This window comes from Mastigoproctus giganteus, chromosome 3 (genome assembly GCF_048544385.1).
Source record: "Mastigoproctus giganteus isolate SK-2022 chromosome 3, ASM4854438v1, whole genome shotgun sequence".
Classification (NCBI taxonomy): domain Eukaryota; kingdom Metazoa; phylum Arthropoda; class Arachnida; order Uropygi; family Thelyphonidae; genus Mastigoproctus; species Mastigoproctus giganteus.
The window spans coordinates 34,214,957-34,227,100 of NC_143577.1; the positions used below are offsets into that span (position 1 = coordinate 34,214,957).

Here is a 12,144-nt window from a genome sequence, read left to right on the forward strand (position 1 = left end):
GCCGTAAGAGTTAAAAAACAAACACGAAACTCGCGCGATAAAGTAAACCTAAAGAAAGTTAATGGAGGGCGGGTATGGGGTGAATTATTGCTCCTCCCCGAAACGAAAATAATCACAGTGTCACCCACGTAAATCATAAAACAAGCAAGCAGCACATGAGACGTCTGTTATAGCATCTTTTGGCACGGAAATGCGCTTCGTCCTTTGGCAGCGAGATAAGATCGGACTAAAGATAAACACGTAGATACACTCAAGTTCTCGAGGTGAGCAGCAGAAGCAGCAATGGCAGGTCAGCAATCACTGGCGCACAGGAAACAGTGGGTAACCCGATATCCATTACGGCAGCCAGGCAAATTGCCCGCATTCCAGTAGGCCAACGAGGACTCTCAGGCTTCAAGACTTCAACGCCAATAACTGGAAAAAGGAGATTCCATTTTGGATCCAGCCGCATCACCCCTGATAGCCATCTAAGTGCCTACAATTAGGGATGTTTCCGAGGAGCTTGCTTTTTTTTCCTTTCTTTCTTTTCTTACCCTTTGAAACACATTGCGAGTACGGGAATTTGTTCTTCGGTGTTTGGTCGCGTTCTTTGCCAGGAGAAACTTGTCCATCTCTATCAGTTATGCTGACAGCAAGACGCCCTATCTGTCTTTCTCACAGATGTCCTCAGTTTCTGATGAACGAGATTAAGCTGTAAGAAACGGATACACATGTGTATGTGTGTGCGTTCTCTCTCTCTGTATATTTAATTTTTTTCCAATTTGTCTTGTTTTTTTTTTCCTCTAAATTTCTACATATTTTTCCATCTCTCTATCTAAAGATTTTTTGAAACTTTATCTTAAATTCTTTTCAAAATGTATGAACTCCTTTGGTTTATTTATTTATTTCAGCATCCCCCGTTTAAATCTAAGCAGAAACTACCCTAATTAGGGTTAAATCGGAGTTTAAGACAATATTTTCCAGCTATTGAAGATAAGTGAACATTTGTTGTACAATCTTGTATCCCAACATACATCCAGTAGTTTCCAGAAAAATTGCAGAGACTGGATGACCCCAAATAGCGACAATTGAAGAAAAAGTTAACTGCGTGCTTTGGCTTGCAGAGTTTAAATCAATAACAGCTGTGAGAAGAGAGTTCACTACTCATTATAAAAAAGATGCACCCCATAAAAAGTCAATAAGTAGGTGGATGAAAAATTTTAAAGAAACTGGATCAGTTAATGACAAACCACGATCTGGGAGACCACGAATCAATCAACAATGATGGCGGCCATGTTGAAGTGTGATAATTAAAATGCATTAAGAATAAAACTTTAAGACTTTGATATAATTTTTACTAAATAGTTTTAGTAATTTTGCATGCTTCTCTTTGCATGATCCTGTGTACAAAGCATCCAGCTACTAGCAAGATAAATCAAAGGATGCTTCAGTTGTTATTCAGCTATACTTTAATTATAGTGTATGTCCACGCTATTAGACAGTAATTAATATTTCCATATGGTACTCGACATAACTCATCTATCGATGTAGCAGGAGAGGAAACATTGAAGATAAGGTAATCAATCATCGTAGACATTGCAGTACCGCACTGTATAGAACGCAGTACAGTACAACACAATAGATACATGTTATAATTAATTCATTAAAAGTTATCAGTCAGTGGTTACGTACATCGATTCTGGTCAAATTACCACGGTAATATGAATTTGAGTCCTGGGAGTAGAGGGTGGACGACAGTGTCTATATGAAGGTATGAACAAAACCAATATATGTGATTAGAATGAGTTTGAAGTTTACAGAAACAAATACAGAATTTACAGAAGAAAGAAATAGTTTTAAGCTTAATTTTGTAATGAAATTTTTAGATACGCTTTCCTTTTAGGGGAACCAATCGGTGATAATCTTTTAACTAATTTATTTATTAGTGAAATAAGTATCACCGATAACATAAAGAGTGTAGTGTTAACACTTATTAGGATATATTTTAAAAAATCCGAACACAGAAGCGCCATCTTTCCACCGCTTGATAAACTATGTACGCTAAAAACAAAAGAAAACAACAAAAAAAAGTATAGATTTATTTCCAGCCACGATGTGGTCCATCTGGGACCTCACCGTTGAACTACTGGGATATCTAATAAAGTGGCTGTTTATCTCCTACATGCTCTCATCAAGTAGGTTAACTCATCTGGCAGGTAAACGTATGAGTATTTCTTTGAATGTCTTGGAAGAGGTCATCGGGAGAGGGGAGTCTATTTCCAGAGTTAATGATTTATCGTAAGAGAGAAACAACAAAAATAGCTTCAATAAACTTACCTAATTCCAACGCTGAAGAAGTCTGCCGTATCGACAACACTACACCCATTAAGACGATTAAGTGCCGCCAGGTGGCGAAAAGTAATACTGCCCTCCTGGTTGCCATAGCGATATATTTCATCACTCGTAGCAAAGACGATAAGATTTTCGCCGCTACATATGAAGTTTTAGGGGATTCACCTTCGGAGAGCAGTATCCGGAGGAGAATTGTGAAGATAAGCAGACTAAAAACATTCTTGGTCACCTGTGTCCGTTGGCAGTTTGACGAGCCATGGGCAGAGTTCTGAAAAAAAGAGAAAAATATATATAATAAAATAATCCATTAGTTAATCTTTCGTCTTTTTATAAATGCTTTAAATGACTGTTTTGAATAATATCTAAATTATTTTGAACTTAAAATACTTGGTAAGATGTTTCTTCACCATTTTCAGCTTGATCAAAAGAACAGCTAAATCGCTACCTAGCACTAAGTATCCCAGAAAGTTGAAAGAACCTAGAAGCTTCTTCGAAATTTACCACTTCCTGAGATACCTTAGGTAGTGAACTTCCTAGAGCAGCCTCGGTAACCAACTTCCTTGGGATATCTTAGTGCTAGATCTTGGGGAATTAATTTTGGATACAAAGAAACCTTCCAACTTCCGTTAAATAAAATAAACCATTTGAACGCACTGTACGGTAGTAATTGAATACATCGAGGAAATGGAAATCCACGGATTAGACAGCTAAATCGCCACCTAGCACTAAGTAACCCAGAAAGTTGAAAGAACCCAGAAGCTTCTTTCAAAATTTACCACTTCCAGAGATAACTTAAGTAGTGAACTTCCTAGAGCAGCCTCGGTAACCAACTTCCTTGGGATATCTTAGTGCTAGATCTTGGGGAATTAATTTTAGATACAAAGGAAACCTTCCAACTTCCGTTAAATAAAATAAACCATTTGAAAGCACTCTACGGTAGTAATCCAATACATCGAGGAAGTGGAAATCCACGGATTTAAAATTTTTGGATCCAAACAAAGACATTGATCTTCCCCTTATGAAGGTGGGGGCCGATGTTAAAATGGCTGCAATGGTATCCGTCTGAATTACATAATGTATTAAATAACAAACCAACTGTAAATTTATTCCACCATTGAGCTCAGGAGACTGAATCAATGATTTTATTGTAAAAGAATAAATCATATGTACAATTTATACACAAGATGGATCAGAGAAAATGTCCATTTAATTTCTGGAATCTTAAAAGACAAAAGTTTTAAATTCTTGTTTACTAAATTTCAATATTGGAACTCAAATAACTAGAGAAATATCTCATCAAACGTCCATTTTACCTAATTCCTCTCGGAATTAGGTAAAATGGACGTTTTATGCCAATAGCCTGCTCTAAACACCTGTGAGCAAACTTCAGAAATCATTGCATAATTAAAAATCCTATCTTAAATTTACCCTATACTCCACCCTCCCTACCCCCCACTCAAAAAAATGGTATTTTCGTTGAACTTGCTAGTTTTGCCAGTTCCTGTCTCACACCGGATGTTAGCCGACACTTTAAAAAATTTAATTATTATTATTTTGAGTGAAGCAGTTCGCCAATATCGCGTTCAATACGGGGGCCATTACACAAAATTGCGGAAGTTCCAGGAACCGTACCATGAAACGCCCAGCAGATAAGAATTAGAGAAATTTACAGTCACGTAGGTAATGAGTGTAATTACAGTTTAATTACTGGTTAGATGAAACTCTACTACACCAGTGGTATTAATGCTCGCAATAATCATTACATCTGGCTGTCTCCCAATAGCCCAAAGCTGAGCATCATTACCGCCGTTATCATTATTATTAAAGGGGTCCCTCCCTCCCTTTCGCATCTTTCAGCTTGCTCCAATGGAACTTTTCCGTTAGTCCATTAATAGTTGCTTCTTAAATTAAAAGTTAAATTAAAAGGAACTGCCTTCCAATGTACCAGTACCATCGTACAGAACTTCTGTTTCTGCGATTGAGCTCAGGAGAATGCCACCGAAAACAAACCTCACGTGGTTGCCTGTTATATTCGAAGATAAATGAAGAGACGTTGCCAACTGATTCGGGGAACTGCTGGTCCCCACAGATGACCATTATGAGATTGGAAGAGAAGATAGGTTAAGATTGAACATATTTTCCACTGCTCAAGGGCTAGCGTGTAACGGGGTTTTAATACACTCATATCTGAGGAAACAATGGGAATCACTAGATTGTATTCTCTCTCTCCTTCCCTCTTCAGATGCATATGTTCTAAACAGCCCCTAGTGGTACGCGAATAATTAAGTATCAAGCAATTTATTGGGTTGAGAACAGCACTATCTATTATGAGCGATACTTCCATCTGCTTATATATTAATGTTCAGCAACAATGCCTGTTTCCTGGGCTAGGTGCGTGATGTGTCAAATAAATTCCCTAAAATTTAACGCACTTGGCAATTTCGCTGGGCAATATTTTGACAGACTATATAAATATTGTAATTAGAATCAGACGAGCTGTCAGGGATGTTTGACGGTTTCCAGCTGCGAAAGACCTCACGTGTGATTAAACGGGATGATGGACTGCACTCCAAATATTCCAATTTCAACTTCTACTCCCCTCCCCATCTTCGCGACAGGAATCTCCGTCATGACTCTTATCTAGTGATTTGAGCTGGAACTACTTGTTGTACTCCAATGCCAAGACGAACCTCCGGGGCAACATCCGGGACACTTTTCCTACAACTTTGCCAATCTCATAAGCGTCCAACACGTCAGACAGTAAACACAAGGAACCCCAGCAGCGGACTTCGTGTTTTAGGAAACTGCGGAAAGCAACGCAAGCTGTCCTCTGTCAACTACGGATGACACGAGGTAGATGATTGCGTCAACGTCTTCCATTCCTTCATCAAACAGCTTGTGGACTGTTACACACATATTTCTGGGTCTTCGTTACCTCTCGTGTTTGCTCTCCGTCAATGTACGGACCTTTATTAGCTTCCTGTTACTGCCTTACCCACACACCATGTGAACAGAGTGCCTTATAAGGAAAATATCGACCTATTGTTCAAGGTGACAGAAAAATAATAATAAATTGCTATTTATCGCTGCCCATTTTATGAATCTTCTCAGATTCATTCATACAATTTTAAATGTTGAAAGATGGCTGATCTTTCTTTTGGAGTTGACATCGATGATAAATAAGTCATCAAGATGAAAAGATTTTATCTATTGATAAACACCTCTTACAGGTCGGTTGTGTTTTATATGTATTACACAAAGAATTAGATTTGGAATAATATACACAAAACTATGGTAAAAAATGGGGGATAAATCAACACCTGTTAGAAAAAATCGTTAATTTAACAGATTTAAGTTAGTTGATGGAACAAAATGTTAATGCAGTGGTACTTTGATAATCTGAATATCAACAAATTGGCAGGTTACGCACAGGGCTGGCTTTACGGTGAGTTAGCACCGCGACGCCCCAAGCAACAAGTGACTGGAGGAAATTGTACTTGGTGGGAAAGTTGTATTGATAGTGTACGTTATTAGACTGAAGCACAGTGCCTTGAAAATCAGTTAATGGACTTCAAATATCTAATTATATTACTGTATGGTATGAAATTTTATTGTAAATATTGTGAATAATATGATGCAAAATCTGACAGTAAATGTTTCTACTCTAACGTCCCTTCTTAACAGTTAGTTGGAGCATCTGTCTTGGTACAGAAATAGTGGTATTCAAGGTCCTGATATTAAGAGATTGCAGAATCACTCGATTCTTACTCCCTTTAAGTAACCTGCACGAAATCGTGGACGAAAAATGTTTGGTGATGAGGGGCAGGACGAATCCGCAAGGCAAAGATCGGTGGAAAAACCCAAACATAAAGTTTTCTCCATTACAATGAACACCAATCATGTTTCCCTGAGCTTGAAAACAGCTTGAAAATCATAACAAGCTAGGGAGTTTCTATACAACCTGGGAAAACTACCAGATGACTTAGATGGCCATTGTATGAATTTATAAGCTTTTACCGATGGCCACCATTCTGATATAAACAGAATGGACCTCTGTGAGGAAGTGAAAAATATTCGTTTGGTCTACCTACTAAGAAAGATTAACTAGCAGAAGGTCTTCAATGCAATTGAAGACCTTCTGTTAGTAAACTAATCCAACTAATTTGGAATTGGTTAATTCCGAATAGTTGGATAAGTAAAAAATTTAAATAACTGGTGCATTAGACTTAAAGACATTATTAAAAGTCTCGTGTCTGTATTTTATGCGCCTGAGAAATGACAGTATAAGTTTACGAAGAGGACTTAAAATTTTGAAAGAAACTGAAATTCAGAATCTTTAAACTGGGGCGATATATATTATTGCAAATCAAACAGCTAAAGGGAACAGGACATTTAAGAAACACCTGATGGAGGTGACACACTTAGAACCAGAGGCTGGAACCAGAAACCAACGATATCAGAACATAACTGAAGTATAAAATAGTCATTTGGGTCAAGATATGGAAAGAGTCAAATACAAACATTTTAGGAAGCAAATGAATTCTCTCTTTGTGCATTACGAACCCAGACAAAAAGAGAGATTATGTGAATGGTAGAGGGAGGCACTTAAGATGTTTCTCCTATCTCAGGTATCCCAAGTAAAGAACACCCTGTTTCCTGCCATAACAATAAAAAACAGTCGATAGAATCGTAACCATGTTATACGCATGCGTAATCGCAATTTGTTTTTGAACTGCGCGCAAGTTGCGTGTTATACACAGCACCATTCCACAGCTATATGCGTGTTCCATCTCCGAGTCTTCCATTCCCGAGCAGCTACAAAAACAGAAAATTGTTCGCAACGACGCCATTAGCGTTGACCTGCAATTGCAATTTTCTATGCAAGCTCCCAGTTTGCGTGTAACAGTGACAAGCTTATGTTGCTAATTCAGTCCAGCAGGCCATTCCGTGTGTGTCCCAGAGTACTGCATCGTTCCAGCAGCAATTTTCGCCTTACTTTGTGTGACTTTTTGCTATCATTGGCTGATTCTATCAGCCACGGAATATAATAACAGAGACACAAAAAATTACGGGCTTGGAAACAGGGACAATTTCAGTCTATTATGAAGGGCTAGTTTCATACCTAAATATAGATAATCCATAACGACTGTTTTTCTCTATTTTTTCAAATGTGGGTGAGGTTTCAGACCCGGGAAGTTCGTTTTAACTCATAATATTTATCTTCTATCGCATTTCTATACTACCACAATTCCGATGTGGGGGACATCTGGTAAGTTTCCCACCATTACACTGGCTACCCTATATTTACACGCTGCCTTAGGTTTGCTGTGGATAATGGGGGCCATCTAGCCGTTTACACAAAGGAATTATTCCTGCAGAAAAGGGGGGAACAGAGTTAACTATGAATATTTTTGAAGTTCCTTTAACGTCTACAGAAAGCGTCGAAAAATCCATTTCTTTAAAAAAAATAAATGATATAAAGAAAATTTCGAAAAATTCGACTTGCCTTCCTCTAATTTTGCTCGTCTTGAATGTTCCATTAAAATTTCAGCATCCCTGATGTAATGGAGATAATCAAATTAAGTCTTCCCGGTCGCACAAAGGAATCCATGTTGCCATGGACTTACTACGTTCGCGAATTTAAATAATTGCCCTGATAAATATTCGTCTCACAGAAAACCGGCTAAAACAACGTCAGATTTCAAAAGAGAAAATTAAAACTCGAATTGCTTTATGGGACTTCATGAATAAATAATCTCCAGCCTCTGCAGCTTGCGCAATTATGTTATTTACTTCTACATAAAAAATTGACTCGTACTCAAAGATTTATCTTCTGTTTAAATTCTAGTTAATCATATCAACAAACCGGAAGCGGATATTCAAAACTGTGCACCCTGGCGGCAGCTGTTAAAGATGAAGATTAATATGCTGATCTGAAACTCAATGTGACATGTGGTACACGCAGTTCAAAATATTATTACACGACTGTAATTTAGGAGACTGAACTGAATCGACTTTCAAAATATTATCCACGACGAAAACGAAGACAAATGTATGGAATAATGAAAGTAATTTTGGTAAACCGTTTAAAATATTAAATTTGGGGCCAAATGGACATAATGGAAATGATTAATAATCGAGAGATTTCAATACTCGAATGATTAAAAGTTAGTAATGATATCATTCGAATGATATAATCGAACGAATTTCGACAGTCTAATGAATCATTCGAATAACGTGAGTATAATGGAAATAATCGAATGATTTATGATAATCGAAAGATTTTACATAATCAAATAATTTATGATAATCGAAAGATTTTCCATAATCGAGTGATTTGTCATAATCAAACGCTTTCCATAATCGAATTGTCATAATTAAACGATTTTCGACAATCTAATGAATCATTCGAATAATGTGAGTATAATCGAATCGAACGATTTTCATAATCGCACGATTTTACATAATCGAATGATTTATCATAATCTAACAATTTTCCATAATCTAATGAATCATTCAAATATGAATATAATTTCGAATTATTTTCCATAATCGAACGATTCATCATAATCTAATGAGTTATCATAATCAAAAGATTTTCCATAATCGAACAAATTTTCATAATCTAATGAATCATTCGAATATGAACATAACCAAATGATTTTCCATAATCGGATGATGTTCCATAATCTAATGAATCATTCTAATATGAATATAATCAAATGATTTTCCAGAATAAAATGATGTTCCATAATCTAATGAATCATTCAAATATGAATATAATCGAAATAATCGAATGATTTTCTATAATCCAATGATTTATCATAATCGAACAATTTTTCATAATCTAATGACTCATTCAAATATGAATATAATTTCGAATTATTTTCCATAATCGAACGATTCATCATGATCTAATGAGTTATCATAATCAAAAGATTTTCCATAATCGAACAAATTTTCATAATCTAATGAATCATTCGAATATGAACATAACCAAATGATTTTCCATAATCGGATGATGTTCCATAATCGGATGATGTTCCATAATCTAATGAATCATTCTAATATGAATATAATCAAATGATTTTCCAGAATAAAATGATGTTCCATAATCTAATGAATCATTCAAATATGAATATAATCGAAATAATCGAATGATTTTCTATAATCCAATGATTTATCATAATCGAACAATTTTTCATAATCTAATGACTCATTCAAATATGAATATAATTTCGAATTATTTTCCATAATCGAACGATTCATCATAATCTAATGCGTTATCATAATCAAAAGATTTTCCATAATCTAATGAATCATTCTAATATGAATATAATCAAATGATTTTCCATAATCAAATGATGTTCCATAATCTAATGAATCATTCGAATATGAATATAATCTAATGAATCATTCGAATATGAATATAATCTAATGAATCATTCGAATATTAATATAATCAAATGATTTTCCATAATCGGATGATGTTCCATAATCTAATGAATCATTCTAATATGAATATAATGGAATGATTTTCCATAATCGAACGATTTTACATAATCGAATGATTTTCCATAATTAAAAGATTTATCATAATCTAATGAATCATTCGAATATGAATATAATCGAATGATTTTCCAGAATCTACTGAATCATTCGAATATGAGTATATTCGATTGCTGCTAACAGAGCAAGCAACGACGTGTGGTTGTTTATATATTACTTGTGTTCTGAAAGGTCGGTTTGTCTACAAAGGAACCTTTCACAACAAGTTAATTTACCTATCCTGTTTTTCAAGATTAAAAACAAAACAGGTAGATTTTTTTTTATTGTCTTAGAAAAATTCCGAGCGGGGAAGCATTGCACAAAAAGTCTAGTTAACGGATTTTTCCAGAGAAAATTATTTTTTCTTTTTCTTAAAAACGAAGTTGAACTTTAATTACGGAAGTAATAAAATGAAGTCTTCAAACAAAAAGAAATGTTTTTCAAAAAATGCAAGATGGCTTTCAGAAAAATTAAAATTGACAAACCGTTCCAGAAGAAGAAAAAAATTGCAAAATATTCCTTCGAGTAACGAAAAAGGAAGAGAAAAAATTGAAAAACAACTGGAAGAGCCTTTATATAAAATATCTTTCATCTAAAGTTGCCCTCAGTAAATTTTATTTAGAGTAAGAAACCACGAGATGATTTTCGGCGTGTGTGGAGGCTACTAACTATACTGTACCCCGTGTCTGAAGAAACACGACAGATGATTTAACTTTTCAACGTCCTTAATTTGAAATTCTGTCTGGAATTATGGATTTTTTTTTTCTTTCATCTCGAAATGGTTTGGTGGAGGAACTTAAATTGTTGAATATTTCCTTGTTTCAGGCAGTTTGCGATGCAAATTCCATTCGTTCCTAGATTGACAGCCACAACAATCCTAACTGAGAATGCAAATTTAACGCGTGCTATTATAGAACTTCTTAAATCCAGACGTAAGAAGGGGAAAAGGTTGGGGGGGAGAAGAACAGAGGATTTCTTTAACTGCATACTTGTGTCTTATATTAAAAGGGAAACAGTTTTATGACGCAGATAAATTTCCTTTGGTATGCGTTCCTGGAATGTTTCTTTTCATCTAGAGAATGAAACAAATTTCCGTCATGAAAATCTCCGGAGACATATTTGAAATTCTTTTTGCGTGACGTCACACACAAAAGAACAAAATAAAATTAAGCGCGGATATAAAAGAAAGTCAAAAGTCCGCTGTCCGCTCTTGAAGCAAACGATAGTTGATTGGTGTGATTTAGAATGGAGGGGGAGAGGTGGGGCGAGTATCCAGAAAGGAAAAGACATCTAGCCGTGCGCGCAGGAGTGGACAGCATTCGATGACTCTCCTGAGAATCATTCTCGGGCTGAAGACATCTTCCACCGGCGACTTTGTGACTAAGTAACAGATGACAGGCACGAGTTGGTGGTTTTCTGCAGCTTCTACACAAAGAACATCATTTATATTTATTTGCATTTCATTTTCAGCCATGACTTGTTCTTATGAAACTGTGTCAGCCGCCATGACTGACGGCATTTGTCTAACTTATCGCAGACGACGCAGGGAGTCCGACTTTGTGACAAAATGTCACATTTCGGCTTCCGTAAAGCCTAGTAAATGGCCACACCAGGAGACGCTTAGTGTAAAATAATGATTTGTTCTGGTTCGCATAAGTCCATCAAAACATCCTGCTTGCAGAGCGAAACAAAGCGTATCAAATTACGTTGCCCAACTCCTATATTAAACATTGTTATATGTTAGGAAATGTGCTTTTGCATTCGTTAGCATCTTCCATGCACTTTTATGGTAGCGACAGGCTTTTCGGCAAAGCATCTGAACCGCGAGGGAATAAAAGACAGTCTCTAGTGTTATCTATGCTCATTTAACAGCTCAGGATGGAGATTAAACTCGGGATTTTGTAGCGTCACAGCCTATCTAAATATTTAATAAAGAATATTCTGCACTCGGTGTTTTGTAGATTACCATGGAACGAGTTTGTCTCTCTGTGCCTGAGAGAAAATTACTCCTTTCTCTCTCTCTCTCGTCATATATTTATCACTCTGACCTTCTCGTGATGAAATTGTAAAAGCTTTTCTTACAATTTCATCCCACTCTACGCAACAATGTGTCGTGTGAAAAATTAAAGTTGCTGAAATTCGTCTGGCTTATTTCGTTTTGGTAAGCAGACGACTTTCCGTAATAATATGGATCATAAAAGATTAACAATGAAATGTAATAAACAATTCAACACTTACCTCGCTTTTTATTTATTTATTTTTTAC

The 12,144-nt window shown here is 36.0% G+C and overlaps 1 protein-coding gene across 5 annotated transcripts in view; it reads right to left on the reverse strand.

Moving 5' to 3' along the window:
- The window catches only part of Ddr (discoidin domain-containing receptor 2), a 496,805-nt gene that overhangs the window by 148,649 nt on the left and 336,012 nt on the right, over positions 1-12,144 (reverse strand). For all 5 annotated transcript variants that reach the window (XM_090369236.1, XM_090369238.1, XM_090369235.1 and 2 more), the window contains one exon: positions 2,317-2,599. In XM_090369236.1, coding sequence (XP_090225362.1) covers positions 2,317-2,437 — 121 coding nt within the window. In that variant the 5' untranslated portion in view covers positions 2,438-2,599. The remainder of the gene's footprint in view (positions 1-2,316; positions 2,600-12,144) is intronic.